Raw genomic sequence first — 14,534 nt, forward strand, 5'->3', positions numbered from 1 at the left:
CTTCTCAGCCAATCATGTGCGATGAGAGGAGGGACAATGGAAGCGCTTCAACCAATCACGTTGGTTTAGAGGCGGGAGGTACATAGGGTTACTTGCGCAATGTAGTTGACACTCGTCTCGACCAATGATTGACGCAAGTGGGCGTGGCGACTGAACATTTCGTCCATCTAAATCATTTGTGGGCATGTATAATATTGACATGTCCCGCCCACTGGCCGGTCTGCAGACTCACACAAATACAGTTGTGTGCTTCATAAAAATGCACTCAGATGCGTCAAGTAAGTACAATAGTACATTTTCATTGCTATTCGTGTTCTGTCAACCTGTGATGACAATTGCGAACTTGCTGCACCCTGACAAGTCGGCGTGACTTCTTTTTAAGATGTATGATTCGCTGTATTGACGCATTTTGTTAGGAAAGTAGCCGTTACCCGAGCATACAGATCATAGCTGCTCTCTTTGTGTTTTTACTCCGATGTCTTGGGCGCTTCCAAGCGACAACTAACGTTACCTTGCAAGGAATAACGTTGCATTTTAGCCTTCTTTGTTTGAGTATATACAGCAATCCGAGCAAGGTATCTGATCGTATTTACAGGATACACTTGTATACTAATTACCTTTAATACCCAAATAACCTTAAGGGGATCCATCTCCTCACAACTCGAGTGAGCAGTGCAAACCAACCAAAGAGCAAGAGAAAGATAGCTTTTTAGAGCTAAACGGGTCGTTATTTTTTTTCGAGAAATCTGCGGAAAAATGACAAGGGTGAAAATTGTGACGCAGTTGTGTAAAAAAATTAGTGCTTGCAAACACGTCGAGTATGATCTGGGACATCACTTACGTCCCTCTGAAAGATCAACTGCATATCGTTGTGAAATAAATATCTTTGATCAAAGACGAAAAATATTTTTTGCAGCATTTGGGTCGCATTCATCAGTTGGGGAGTACCGATTGAAATTATGATTTGAGGAAATCTGGGAAATGTGGTTTATTCAGCCGAACCATTTCATTGGCAAACACAGGCGTTGTTTGCAGTTAGACTACATTCCCCATAAGTCCACATACTCTCCAGATACTTTGTAAAGTCGTTGCAAGTTGTGCGTGTATACACTCAAATGTGAATTAACGTTATGTGGCAGAAAATCCTATTTTCAACTGCAGTCAATTATAAAGATTTGAATGTTTTAAATGTGTCTGTGTGAATTCGAGTAATACTGTATCTTGCATGTTTGGAGTATTTCATATCCAATGGCATTCCTGACAGCTGCGTCACACGTTCACAAATAGTCTTATTTTACGTCGAGTTTGCTTTAATAAGGTCCTGGATTATGCACCGAACTATGTTTAAATTGGATACCTTCCATCAACTCTGAATTTAATGTTGTTTCAGGGGCTTGTCTACCCGCACGTCGCTTGTACAGTAAGGCCTGCACCAATACGTAATTTTCTAGATCTGAATAACGAGAACGTGGAAGTTCATAACGTGTGCAAAATGAATCATATGCGTATGTCGTTTTTCACATTGCTACGTCGGTCTAATTTTTTTTCTAAAAATTCATAATGTTAACCTAGTTTTCCGGCGCCAGCACATTGTTTTATTCTGTGAACGTTGCATTTTATTAGGTTATTCCATTTCGACTTAATCAAAAAATAGGCTAATAAATTTCAAATACTTTATTATTCATATTATTTGAAAGCAAAACTCAAAACAAGCAAAGTTAATGAAATAAAATTGACATCAAATATAATCAGCAGCAAGTATTTACAGTATAGAAGGGATTACAATACACATTTGTGTCTGATCCACCTTCACCATGTTATTAATTTCATTATAACAAATGAAAATAAGATCCATGCACTTCAAAATAGTGCTTCTTTATGCTTTAGAATATGACTTTTCGTTCCATTGCACTGCATGAGGACAATTCAGTGGAACTTTAAAAGGATCCCATTAACATTTCACAATGCACATCTATTCATATTTGAATATAATTTTTGATATCTAGGCTATATCTTCTTGAATGAAATACCCTGAATGAAAAACTGGATCTTAAGGTAAATTGAAGACCAACAGGGAATTGGCATTACTCACTTTCTTCGAAAACAATTAGATTTCATCACATGATCGCATTCAATGAATTGATGCGTCTTCTGAAGTGTTAGGTTACAAGTACAAGCTTATGGAGTATTGCTGTGTACCCTTTGTCCAACTGGTGTAAAGTATATCCTTGTAAGCCTGGTTCAATCTGTGCTTGGCTCTGCGTAATTGTGCATATTTAATCTTAAATATATTTAATCCCAAATCTTTTTTTATATATATATATAAATTCACTAGGACCTGATATTAACGTGCTAGAGAAATATGGCCTCCACACTGGCATTTACTTTCTTAATGAAACCATACTTGACAATGTAAACATTATGGATAACAGTGTCAGTGTTTGTAGCTGGCTATATTCATAATGAAGACACATAGAGCAGTTAAATGCATACTGTATGCACTGGCATATTAGAAACACTTCAGAATCTCACATGGCCTCTCATATTTCCCTGTCATTTTACATGCTGACTGGAGCAGATGCTTTCTCATGTCCTCAATAATTTCAACATATAAACTGAAGACACTGTGCGAACATATATACACACCACAACATGCAACACACAGAAACCCATGTATAGCCCAGATGCTTGCACATAATTGCCAGGAGTACCAGATGTTTATTTTTATATATCCCTCACAGATTTCCAGCTGAACTCTCATTTGTCCACACTGGCCAGTATCCACAAGATCTACCACACCCTGCACAGGCTGGTAAATATGGCCTCAGTTTGCATGCACTTAAATACTCATCAGCTTTTTTGGCAGATTTAACATTCATGCCTTTAAATAATTTAAACCAAGAGCATGTATAAAGGTGGGACTTGTTTCATATAGTTCATCACTAGATGATTGATTTTTTTTTTCAGTGCGATTCTGGCAGGTAGGCCAATAAACTAACCTAAAATAAATCAGTTTTATTCAAAACATTCTTGCTTTAAGGAAACCTCCATTTTATTTTGAAACTACACATTTTCCAACTCCCCTAGAGTTAAACAGTCTAGTTTTTCAATTTTTGGTCTATTCAGCTGAACTTAGGGTCCGGCGGAAGCACTTTTAGCTTAGCTTAGCATAGATCATCGAATCTTATTAGACCGTTAGCATCTCACTCAAAAATTACCAAAGAGTTTCCATATTTTTCCTATTTAAAACTTGACTCTTCTGTAGTTACATTGTGTACTAAGACCAATGGAAAATAATTTTCTTCAAACATGACTTTTAAAAGAGAAAACCTTAGAATTACAATAGATTGTTCATGCAGCTATTTTAGACATATCTTTGGTACACCGTATTTGGTACAGTAGCATAATCATGATGTCAAATTTTTCCGACAAAAAAACCCCTAAACAAACAGGCGAGGGATGTATAATTGCATGCAGAATTTTGCAAATGTGATGACAGCTGATATTGTGTATGTGAATATTATTAGATCAGGCCATAAACCTCTATTCCCTGGTTATAGGACAGTTGTGGTTCTTTTATTGAGATGAATGCAAAAGCTGACAATGCTGGACTGGTCAGTGTTGCTTGTCATGGTAGATTAACATCTTGGGATAGCAGTGTTTGGCTATATGTGAGGTTAGGACACTCAACAGCATTTTTACAAACTACAAATTAGCCTATGATCAAGTCATTTAGTTAAATAACTACCCTCATAAGCCTGATTCACACAGAATTGTGCTCTACATTAGCTTATTTCCAGAACTCTCCTCTCCGAGAAGAGCACAGGCAGCATCTGTAAAGGTTACAAGAAATAAGACAATCATCCACCTACATCACACACATATACATGCTTGCTTTCTTTTTTTTTTTTTTATGGTGAGATGCTAATATGCTGCAGAATGTTTTTTGAGTAAGAGAGAGAAAGAGTGATTGTGGGCGTTTCTTTTTCACCATAGAACCTGACTGAAGACGTCAGCCCAGAGACTCAAGGTACAGGTAGTGAAAAAAAAAGTATATACAAAATTTGGAGTCAGTAAGGTTTTAATGCTTTTATTCAGCAGGAATAGATTAAATTGATCATAAATAACAGCAAAGTAATTTATAATGTGCAAAAGATTTCAAATAATATCAATATATTATCAAATAAATTGTTCTTTTGAACTTTCCATTTATTAAACAGTCCTGAAAACATGCAGGCCATCTTAAGCAAATTAAATGAGGACATATAATTTGTTTGAGGGATGGAATGACTCAAAAGGGGACACAAAAAATACTCATCATCTTTGTGTCGTGCTTATCTGTCTTTTCCAGCCTGCTGCTCCAGAGCCATGCCCCCCAGGAAAAAGAGGAGACCCACTGCTGGAGATGACCTGTCTGCTAAGAAGAGCCGGCAGGATAAGTATGCCCAAAACAGTCACCTTTCCATTCATTCATCCATCTGTCCGTTGACTTTCCTTTAATCAGAATCAGAATCAGAATGATCTTTATTGCCAGTTATGTTTACACATACGAGGAATTTGTTTTCGTGATAGAAGCTCCGCAGTGCAACAGAATGACAGTGACAGAAAAAAAACGCATAATAAAAGAATAAAAAATGCAAATAAGTAGGTAAGGAATGACAATATACACATTTTCAACTGTAGGCAGGTGTATTACAAAAAGCAGTTATGTATGTACAGGCATAGTATGTGCAAAATTTAAGTGTACACTAAGTATGTGCGTTAGATAAATAAGTGTATGTGTATATAAATATAAATAGTGTAGTGTGTTCCACAGTCATTATCATTGTTCATTAGATGGATTGCTTGGGGGAAGAAACTGTTCCTGTGTCTGGTCGTTCTGGTGCTCAGTGCTCTGTAGCGTCGACCAGATGGCAACAATTCACTCAAGCAGACACGCTTATCCATCTAACTTCTTGATTAACAACTAAACTAGTTTTCAGTTAAAATATGTCAATTAAGAAATCCTGTATTCATGCACAGAAGGAACTGAATGTTGTTATTTTAGAATAATGTCAAAATAAAGTTGAAATGATCATAACGGTTAATTGTACCATCAGATCTCTTTGTGTGGGTGGATTTCTGCCCTCATGTGTCTCTACTTGTTTGTATCAGATGAAGCATGTCCGTGCTTTAATGTGTATACAAGTGTGTATTAATGTGTATTTAAATAGCCTTGCTCAGTCCTTGTCTATTCATTTTAGTGTTTACAGAAAACAGGAGACATTGCAAATCCAGGAAGCCGAAGCTTTTTCTAGCAAGAGATGCCTAGAATGGTTCTACGAATACGCAGGTATGTGGGCATCCCATTTGTAGTCATTTTGAGTTTGTCATAATGCTATGAACTATTGCAAATGTATATATATATCTTTGATTTTATTAGTAAGGTATTGAAAAGTTTATATAATTTGACTTGATTTTGTCTAGAAGGCCGTGAATAATGTCAGCTAAATGTAGGCTTTTTTGGATTCAGAATTCCATCCTTGTGGATCAGACACTTTCCAAATGAAGTGAAGATGAAAATAGAATATAAGTATATAATAACATGTATTTGGAAACTTAAAGGCTTAGTTCACCCGAGAATAAAAAATTCTTCCATCTTCTAAAGCATCCTAACCCTTGCAGTCACACTTAAAAATGTCTGAATTTTATTGCATGCAAAATGCCAAATATAAAGATTAAGAAATATTAAACCAAGTGGCATCTGCAAAAAAAAAAAAAAAAAAAAAGAAGAAGCTTTTCTTAGAACGAACTTCAGTTTTTCAATTACTTGTATATATTCACAATTTATATATATATATATATATATATATATATATATAGTTCCTATTAAGTTCAGAGTACCCTGGCACATTTACATATAAACATGTTCCACAGAAGTTAGACAACTAAAGTGTCCAAGACTTTTTGTTTTTATTTTAAACGGCATACCTATCGCTAAGTTAACAAACTTATAAAATGTTTTGATTGAATTGTGCTTGTGCAAAGACACTTATGAGGTTTTATTTGTGGCTTAATTGTCTAAACACCACTGTATAAAATAGTAAATTGTGTCTGAATGTTTAAATAGGGTGCGATGACGTTGTTGGACCGGAGGGGATGGAGAAATTCTGTGAAGACATTGGAGTGGAGCCAGAGAACGTAAGAAAACTAAACGGATCTTATATGATTTCATAGTTTACTTTACTTTTAAAAAATCTTGTCATTAGTTTTACATTTGAATGCATGTTTGTACGCAGGTAGTGATGCTGGTATTGGCCTGGAAGCTTGATGCCCAGAGTATGGGTTACTTCACTTTACAGGAGTGGCTCAAGGGAATGGGCTCATTGCAGTATGTTTGGCAAAACATGGAACTTAAATGCATTTACTACCACACTACTACACTTATTCTCATCCCAACCTTCACTTTTCCTCTTCTTCTGTCATACGCAGATGTGACTCTACTGAAAAACTCAGGAACTCTCTAGACTACCTGAGGTCTGTCCTCAATGATGCCACCAGTTTCAAGCTCATTTACCGATATGCCTTCGACTTTGCCAGGGTAAGCGTGACTGTGTATATGCATTAGGACAGATTGATAAACATTGATCACTGTTCACTTTAGAAGTTCTGGTCTACTTGTAATATGTCAACACTATATTTAATTTTGCCAGTAGCTGTGCATCTGGAACCTTTTTGTGTTTTTTTTCTTCCCTGCGTGTATGCTTGGCACATCACAGTCCTTCAGTTACAGCAGACAAGGGCTTGAGACTGCTGAGAAATGGTGCTATTTTGGGTTGTTTTAGCTCTTTGTCTGCTCAGCAGAAGTATCTCTTGTTCAGATAGTTGAATTTTTTTCACTCCCTTGGTATGAATTGTAAAGCAACTGGATCTTTGCAGACTGAGTAAAACTCTTACGGGAGCCATTCGATAGGGCCAATAAAGTGGAGGAGTACAAATAAACAGCTCGTGGCAACCTTGTATGGATAACATGACATTCATCTTGTCTAGATGAAACAGAATTGTTCATGTCTGGACTCATTTTGAATAGAGCATTTAATCCTTTGTTGTGCACTAGTTACATATTATGGCAGTTAGAGTGATTTTAAAGACATTAATATCTATTTTTGCTATTCAAGGTGCAGGGACCATAATAATGTCTGCTCAGGTGGTTGTAATATCATACGTGACCCTGGACCTCAAAACCAGTCTTAAGTCACTGGGGTATATTTTAGCAATAGCCAAAAAAAAACAAAAAAACATTGTATTGTATTTTCTCTTATGCCAAAAATCATTTTGATATTATGTAAAGAAAAAGGTTCCATGAAGATATTTTGTACATGTATAAAAACCTAATTTTTTATGCAGATATTCAAATAGTTGTATCTCGACCACATATTGTCCAATCATAACAAACCATACATACAAGGAAAGCTTATTTATTCAACTTTCAGTTGATAAATCTCCATTTCAAGAAAAAATACCCTTATGACAGGTTTTGTGGTCCAGGGTCATATATGTTCAAGTTCAGAGTATGGAGAGTACACAGTACACTGAATTCCAAAGCCAAGCAACCTGGTTTTAAGTACCTTGGCAATAATGGGTAATTTACAGATTGTTACCTCAGCCACCACCATAATTGCCAACTAAGTATTTTTTATTGTGATGTGTGAACTTGTATTCAAACTCTTTAAACTTTAATATGCTTCCACCCCTTTGTAGGAGAAGGATCAGAGGAGTTTAGACTTGAATACTGCCAAGTGCATGCTGGGACTTCTGCTTGGCAAGACCTGGCCATTGTTTCCAGTGTTTAACCAGTTTCTAGAAGTAAATACTTTAATCTTTACAGTCTATCAGTCACTTCAATTATTTTACATGATGTGTCAAATGTTTGGACACACCTTCATAACCATTATTTCTACTCATTATTATTATTATTATTATTATTATTATTATTATTAAAGGGAAAGTTGAATCAAAAATTAACGTTCCGTCATCTACCTAACCAGATGTCGTTCCAAAACTGTATTTGTAGAAGGTATATTGAAAAAGTGTTGGCAACCGAACAGTTTTGGTTACCAATGACTTTCATTGTATACACAATAAAAATAAAAAAAAAATAAAAAACGACAACAACAAACACTTTTATCAAAAACCAAGAAAGTTTTAGAACAATTCAAGGCTCTGTAAATGTTGACATTTCACTTAATGAATCCCTTATTATCCCCCTTAATGAAGTCATAAAAATAACAATGGAAAAACTAATTTAAAAAATATTTGAGCATATATTTGATGGTCATACAACTTAATACATCATGCGATGCTTTTGAAACAGTACTGAGAGAAAGTTCACTACACTTGTATACTGATCTTTCTATTGCCTGCTTTTTTGTTTCCTACTCATCCTTAAAAGGAACAGGCTAGTTCAGCCAAAAATGAACATTTTGTCATAATTTATTCACTGTCATGTTGGTTCAAGTTTCTTATTAAAAAAGTTATTTTGTAGAAATGTGAAGAACCAAACAATTGTTGGTTCCCATTGACTTCCATAGCAGGGAAAGAAACCCTGTGAAAGTCAGTGGGGTTTGATTACCAGTATTCTTCAGAATATATTCTATGTTTAACATAAGAAAGAAGCTCATAGAGGTTTGGAATGACATGAGTGTGAGTAAACGATGACAACATTTTCATTTTTGGTTGAACTATTCCTTTAAAAAAATAAAACTTAAACGTGAAGCCACAATTTTGTGTTTGTTTGAAAAATCTAATTCACCATAAATCTTTAAATCAAAAGGTTTAAGACCATGTTCGGTTCATTAAGTGAGTACGGATATTTGACTGGCTGTTTATACAGACATATGCGCATCAGCACATATTGTCTTAAATATTAAGTCTGTGAAATTTGACAAATTTTCCCCTTTTTTCCACAGCAATCGAAGTATAAGGTTATAAATAAAGATCAATGGTGCAATGTTCTAGAATTCAGTAGGACTATCAACCTTGATCTCAGTAACTATGATGAGGACGGGGCCTGTGAGTACAAGCACAAATTTAGACATCCATCATTCTTTTGTACAATGCAGCTGGAAGTACATCAGATTTGTTTTTCGACTCATTTTTCCCTCTTTCCTCAGGGCCAGTGCTTTTGGACGAGTTTGTGGAGTGGTATAAAGACCGAGAGATGTCGTAGCGACAGCTTCCCCATGCCTACCACCATCACCAACTAGATAGACCAACTAATCGCCAACAATCACCATGACAATGACGACAGAAACGGCTTTGATACAAACATCTAGAAAACAAAGTACAAATCAAAACTGAAGTGTTTGGGACAGACTGATGGTGGCCCCTGGCGCTGAGGGCTTGAGTGTTCATGTAGAATGTAATTATCAATGCACATGTTTGTATGTCGCCCTTTAAGCCGGGGCCATAGGAGGGTCACTGGTGGTTGTGTGTTGGAGAAACAGCACCTCACCGACTCCACCTTATGTCCCCCATAACCCACAATGCATTGTGGGTAAGCACACGGCCAGTCTTGGTGCCGCCTTCCCACCCCACTGTGATGTTTCATATAGCTGTGAATGTTTCAATAGGATCTTCTAAGGAGGATGAATTTGGATTCTCCACAAGGCAGGGTAGGTAAAAACTCCCATACTGTCTGAAGTTTAGGTAATTTAGGCCTGTAAGGAAAGGAAAAAGAAGAACTTGCATGGCTTTTTACTGAAGGTCAGTGACTTAATGCTAAGGTTCACAATGGAAATAGCTTACCGTGTCGCTCTGCTGATGATGGTGGTCCAAACACTGTTTACTACGGTTTTTATGTTGGAGGATGATGACAGTCAGAGCATGTTACCATAGATACACCGCAACCTTTGCCATAAGTTTTATTTTTACCAGTCTCACTGCACTTGGATGCCATTTAATAAACTGCACCACATGCAAGAGTTTCATAGACATTCTGCTCTAAGTACTTCCAGTGGTGTTGTATCATTATCTATTTCACCACTTACATTCTTGATATTGATTATGAAATCAACAAGAACAGCTTTACTGTTCACAACATGAAGAACAGTGAGTTAAACTTATCATGAGCGTAGAGCCCGGTATCTTTTTCCTGGCTCGCATGACCATTGTGTATTCACACTGCAATGGCAAGATATGGCCATCTTGTAGAGGAGTGTAAGCAGGTTAAAGTGACTATGGGATGCATTCACTATATCATTTCATTCTTAAGCAATGTAACTTTACTGTGCATGTCACAGTTAAAATTACAGGATGTGGATCTGAGGCAGAGACGATGAGAGAAAGCTGTTAAAGTGCACTTTTGATTTCTGTGATGAATTGCCACAAAAATATATAAACCGGTATCCTGCCCTAAACACTGACACTTCTTTGGCCACTTCCTCTTCCACAGATTTTGTGGTCAAGTATGATCACCTTAACCCATAGTGACCAATGCCTAGCAACTATTTAACGTTCTAGTTATGTTTGTAAAACTATTGAGTTTTGTCTATGGCTGTGGCGTGAAGCTAACTTGTCATTTGAACAAGAAAAAAAAATGCATGCATGCATTCTGCAATTAGAGCCGTCTTCGTGAATGAATGAGGTTTTTTCTTTTTGTACTTTTTTTGCTCTTGTTTTATTTTTTTGTATAGGTATTTGTAGAAGTGGACTTTTTTGTGCTTAATTTGGGTATCCGCGGTCATGCAGTCTTAACGCTTTATGAAAAACATGATTGTGTGATGGTATTTAGAGCTTAAACACACTTGTAACCTCATCTGTTGAGATGTTCTTCTCTGCATTGCCTTCTCCATCAAGTGCTAAACTACCATGTGCATAATTGACTGCAGCATTTCAGTATACAGGAACTGCAGTTTCATGTAAACATATTCATTTTATGTTTATGTCATACAGAGACAGACAAAAACATTAACTTTATTAAAGTTTACTTAGGGTAAAAAAAAAGTTTTCTGCTTACAGGACATTTTTGTTCTGTTTTAGGATTTTTTCCCACTACTTTTTTTCTGAAAGATGAAGGTTGCTCACAATAAATTATCATGTATTCAACCAGCATCTAAGAAGCCAACAGTCTATGTATGCTGTGCATGCTGGCCAGAATCCATTTGAAAAATGTCTACAGACACTTGTTATAATCCCATTCATCTGCACCTGTTTGTGCCGGAGGGAAATACTTGTTTTAAAATTAATTATTTCAACAGATAGACAAGTTCCCTGTATTATGGCTGTTGCTTTTGTTGGGGAGTATGTAATGCAGAGGGCCGAGCATTCTCTTCTGACTGTACATATGTATGGATGTGTGTGTATATATGTGTTTGTTTTCACTGTAACCTCTCTACATTCAGTATATATAAAGGGGTTTATTAACGAAATGTGGAGTCATTTTTATTTGTTTTAGATAAAGGGATGGAAGCCTTGGACTAACAATTATTCTGAAGTCATGCTGAGACTTTCCGCCTGTTTGCAGGAAAACTAGAAGAGATGTAACTATTCACTCAAGTCACAATTCGGTTTGATTTGATCCATGATGTTTTTTAACAAAATGAGATTCAAGACAAATTATAAGTTAAATGTTTCCAATTATTATTGCTTGGACAAAATGTTGCACTTTTTTTTGTGGAACTGAATTATAACACTAGTATAGCACTTGCATATTATTGCTGTTTTGTTGGTTTGATTGCTTCTATTGTTCTCATTTGTAGGTTGCTTTGGATAAAAGTGTCTGCTATATGACAAAATTAATATAGAATTTAAATGTAAATAACAAAACTAAATAGAAATTTTAAATCAAGCCCAAAATCAAATAAATAACACGAATAAAAAAGTCTCTTAATATAAACAAAATAAGACTTTGTCTGTGCTCTTTCCAATTAACACGAGAAGCAACCTCTGCATTTTAAACATGATCCAAACAAAGATGCTGCATTCATGCAACATGAGTAGTTTTCAGTCTAAATTAGATTGTATAATTTCAAATCTCGAAGCAAACAGAATGATTTGACTTTAGTTTTGTGAAACTATACATAAAAATATCTGCATGAAACAGAAACTGTGGACGGACTGAACGTGACGCAGATTCACTCTCTGCCAGCAGGTGGCGTTTAAGCGTTTCCTTGGTTATCACTGTAAACAAAGCAGCCCTGCACTTATGAACTTTAATATGCATTATACAGAGGCAAGATGAAATGAAAAAAATACCATCTAAACTTTTCTAAAGACAGTAATTTCCCCCCAGACATACATTCATATATACTCCTACCGCTAATTAAATCACGATTTGTAGCATTCAACCGATTAAAATCGTCACATATTTGAATCGAGTTTCAACTGGCTCGCGATTAATCGTTACACCCCTAAAACCATTGAGATTTAATAAAAGGGACTAAGAAACACTGATTCAACAGCATTGGAAGAAAGTTTATAGCCTCATTAATGGATATAATGTGTTGTCATTGAGTGCAGTTAATAGCCTCTGGATTTCTTTTTTTGTACTGCACATCATGACTGATAAAATCAATACAGAGTTTATATTCTTAGACAATACACATTCTTAAGTAACATGTGAAATACTGAAGTTTAGGTTATGTTCATGATTATAATACAGTATTTACAATACTTCGTAAAAAGCAAATCACCATCCTCAAAAGCTGTGATTTTGAAAGCATCAGCACAAAATCATACAACATTGTCTGGTAAATCAAAATGAACTCCTACTTAAATTAAATATTCCCTATACTTTGGAGTTGACTTGGAATCAAGTGTTGATGTGCTCTTAGTTTTAAGGCCCCGTAAAACTGGGGCTTCAGCTCCTTCTGCATGTCTAGAAGTTGATGTGTTCCTTGTAGAAACATTGCTATAAATATGTTCTGTTTGGAATGGTGGCACTTCGCCATAATCTGCTGGTGATGTATCCTGCTGGTCGCCTTGTTGAATGGAGGATAGGGATGCAATGTTGAACTCATCCATTTCCCTTTTCCTTTGCTGCTGTAATCTTCTGCGTTCTTGTCTTTGACGGACTTCAGAATTCTCTCTGAGGTACTCTCTGGCCTCCTCCTGTTCTAAGGGAGGTGGCGATGTCTGTGGAACTGCTGGTGGCTCATTTTGTGGTACTGGTACAGCCTCATCCACAACATCATGTCCCACAGAGTGTTCGTCACTGGATGAGGAACTTGAATACTTTACCTTTGACTTCAGGCCAGTCTGTTCTACTGAACTGTCTATAAGCTCTCCTTTCATATTGTCCTTTGAAGTAAATTCAGAGGCCCATGATTCTGATTGGGTCTTTATTATTAATGCAGAACCTTTTTTCACTGAGGCAGGAGGTGACACCTGAGATGATAAACTGGACCATGTGGTTTCAAAGTCTGTATTTGTTGCAGGTGTTAAAGCTCTTTTCATTAATTTGGTTGAAAAGGATGGTTCACTCTTTGTGAATGCAATGTACCTCTTTACCTTTGGGATTTTATCAAGAGATACACCAGTTTCTTGAAAGAAATTTTTACCAATGATATTACCAGATGGTTTAACAGCTGAAGTGCTCAATATCTTTGTTTCTTGAGCTACCCCTGATATTCCAACTCTTTCAGCTAAGACAGCAGTTGATGCCCGAGCAGGATATTTACTTTCAATAGGTTTGAATTGAATGTATCTCTTAACTCTCTGTACTCTGTCAAGATTTTCAGATGAAGTGATCTCTGTCAATGATGCTGTTTTTTTTGCATTAGCAGATGATTGTACATAATCTTCAACCGAAGTGTTGGATCCCTTTAATTCTGTTGCTGTCACCTTTATGGATTTAGCAACACTTGAAGATGGAAGTTTTGACTTTGCAGAGGAATAAGGTTCATTTTGTGTGAATTCAATGTACCTCTTTACTTTAGGGATTTTGTCAAGAAATTCACCTGTTTCTCCAATGACATTGCCATCATTAGTAGATGGTTTATCATCATCTTCAGACGAAGAGCTTGGTATCCTTGTTTCTTTGGCTACCACAGATACATTGACTCTTTCAGCTGAGAGAGAAGTTGTTGTCTGAGCTGGAGATTGACTTTCAGGATGTGTGAAATGAATGTATCGCTTAACTTTTGGTATTTTATCAAGAGGTGCTCCAGTATGTCCACCAAAATAGTCTTCTTTAGAGGTGACATCATCCTCAGATGAAGTTATTGATCTTCGAGTTTCTAAAATGACTTCAGATATTCCAACTCTTTCAGCTGATAGAGAAGTTGTTGACTGCGTAGGGGACTGATGAGTGAATTGAATGTATCTCTTAATTCTTGGTATTTGATCAAGATGTGCTTCTGTTTGCCCAACAACACTATCTTCCTTAACATTCTCATTAGGAGATACTAGAGTACTAAATCCTGTTTCTATCACCTTTACAGACTTCTCAGTGCTTGGAAGAGGAGATGGTGCAAGAACCTGGGAAGGTTCAGATTGTGTGAATTTAATGTACCTCTTCACTTTTGGGATTTTGTCAAAAGATTCACCTCTTTGTT

The 14,534-nt window shown here is 36.3% G+C and overlaps 1 protein-coding gene across 4 annotated transcripts; it reads left to right on the plus strand.

The window, feature by feature from the left end:
* Positions 1-186: 186 nt before the first annotated feature.
* Positions 187-11,408, plus strand: dcun1d4 (DCN1, defective in cullin neddylation 1, domain containing 4 (S. cerevisiae)). Of its 4 annotated transcripts, none has more exons than XM_052585959.1 (11): positions 187-278; positions 2,742-2,812; positions 3,997-4,036; positions 4,352-4,439; positions 5,244-5,332; positions 6,110-6,180; positions 6,279-6,370; positions 6,472-6,580; positions 7,741-7,845; positions 8,949-9,051; positions 9,153-11,408. In XM_052585959.1, exons 1-11 carry the CDS (start codon positions 200-202, stop codon positions 9,206-9,208), a joined length of 903 nt encoding a protein of 300 aa, XP_052441919.1. In that variant the 5' UTR covers positions 187-199; the 3' UTR covers positions 9,209-11,408. The 4 variants fall into 4 exon arrangements, with proteins under 4 accessions (XP_052441919.1, XP_052441920.1, XP_052441922.1 ...); XM_052585960.1 differs by having other exon boundaries at positions 3,997-4,030; XM_052585962.1 differs by lacking the exon at positions 187-278 and adding an exon at positions 1,252-1,420.
* The last annotated feature ends 3,126 nt before the right edge of the window (positions 11,409-14,534 follow it).

Source organism: Carassius gibelio, chromosome B20, assembly GCF_023724105.1.
Source record: "Carassius gibelio isolate Cgi1373 ecotype wild population from Czech Republic chromosome B20, carGib1.2-hapl.c, whole genome shotgun sequence".
Lineage (NCBI taxonomy): Eukaryota > Metazoa > Chordata > Actinopteri > Cypriniformes > Cyprinidae > Carassius > Carassius gibelio.

Bases quoted from the DNA above. Each gene is read 5' to 3' on its own strand.
- dcun1d4 (XM_052585959.1), top strand. From the start codon at position 200: ATGTCCCGCCCACTGGCCGGTCTGCAGACTCACACAAATACAGTTGTG. The intron at 2,813-3,996 runs GTAAATATGGCC...TTTTCACCATAG, and splicing joins ACCACACCCTGCACAGGCTG to AACCTGACTGAAGACGTCAG. The intron at 9,052-9,152 runs GTGAGTACAAGC...CTCTTTCCTCAG, and splicing joins CTATGATGAGGACGGGGCCT to GGCCAGTGCTTTTGGACGAG.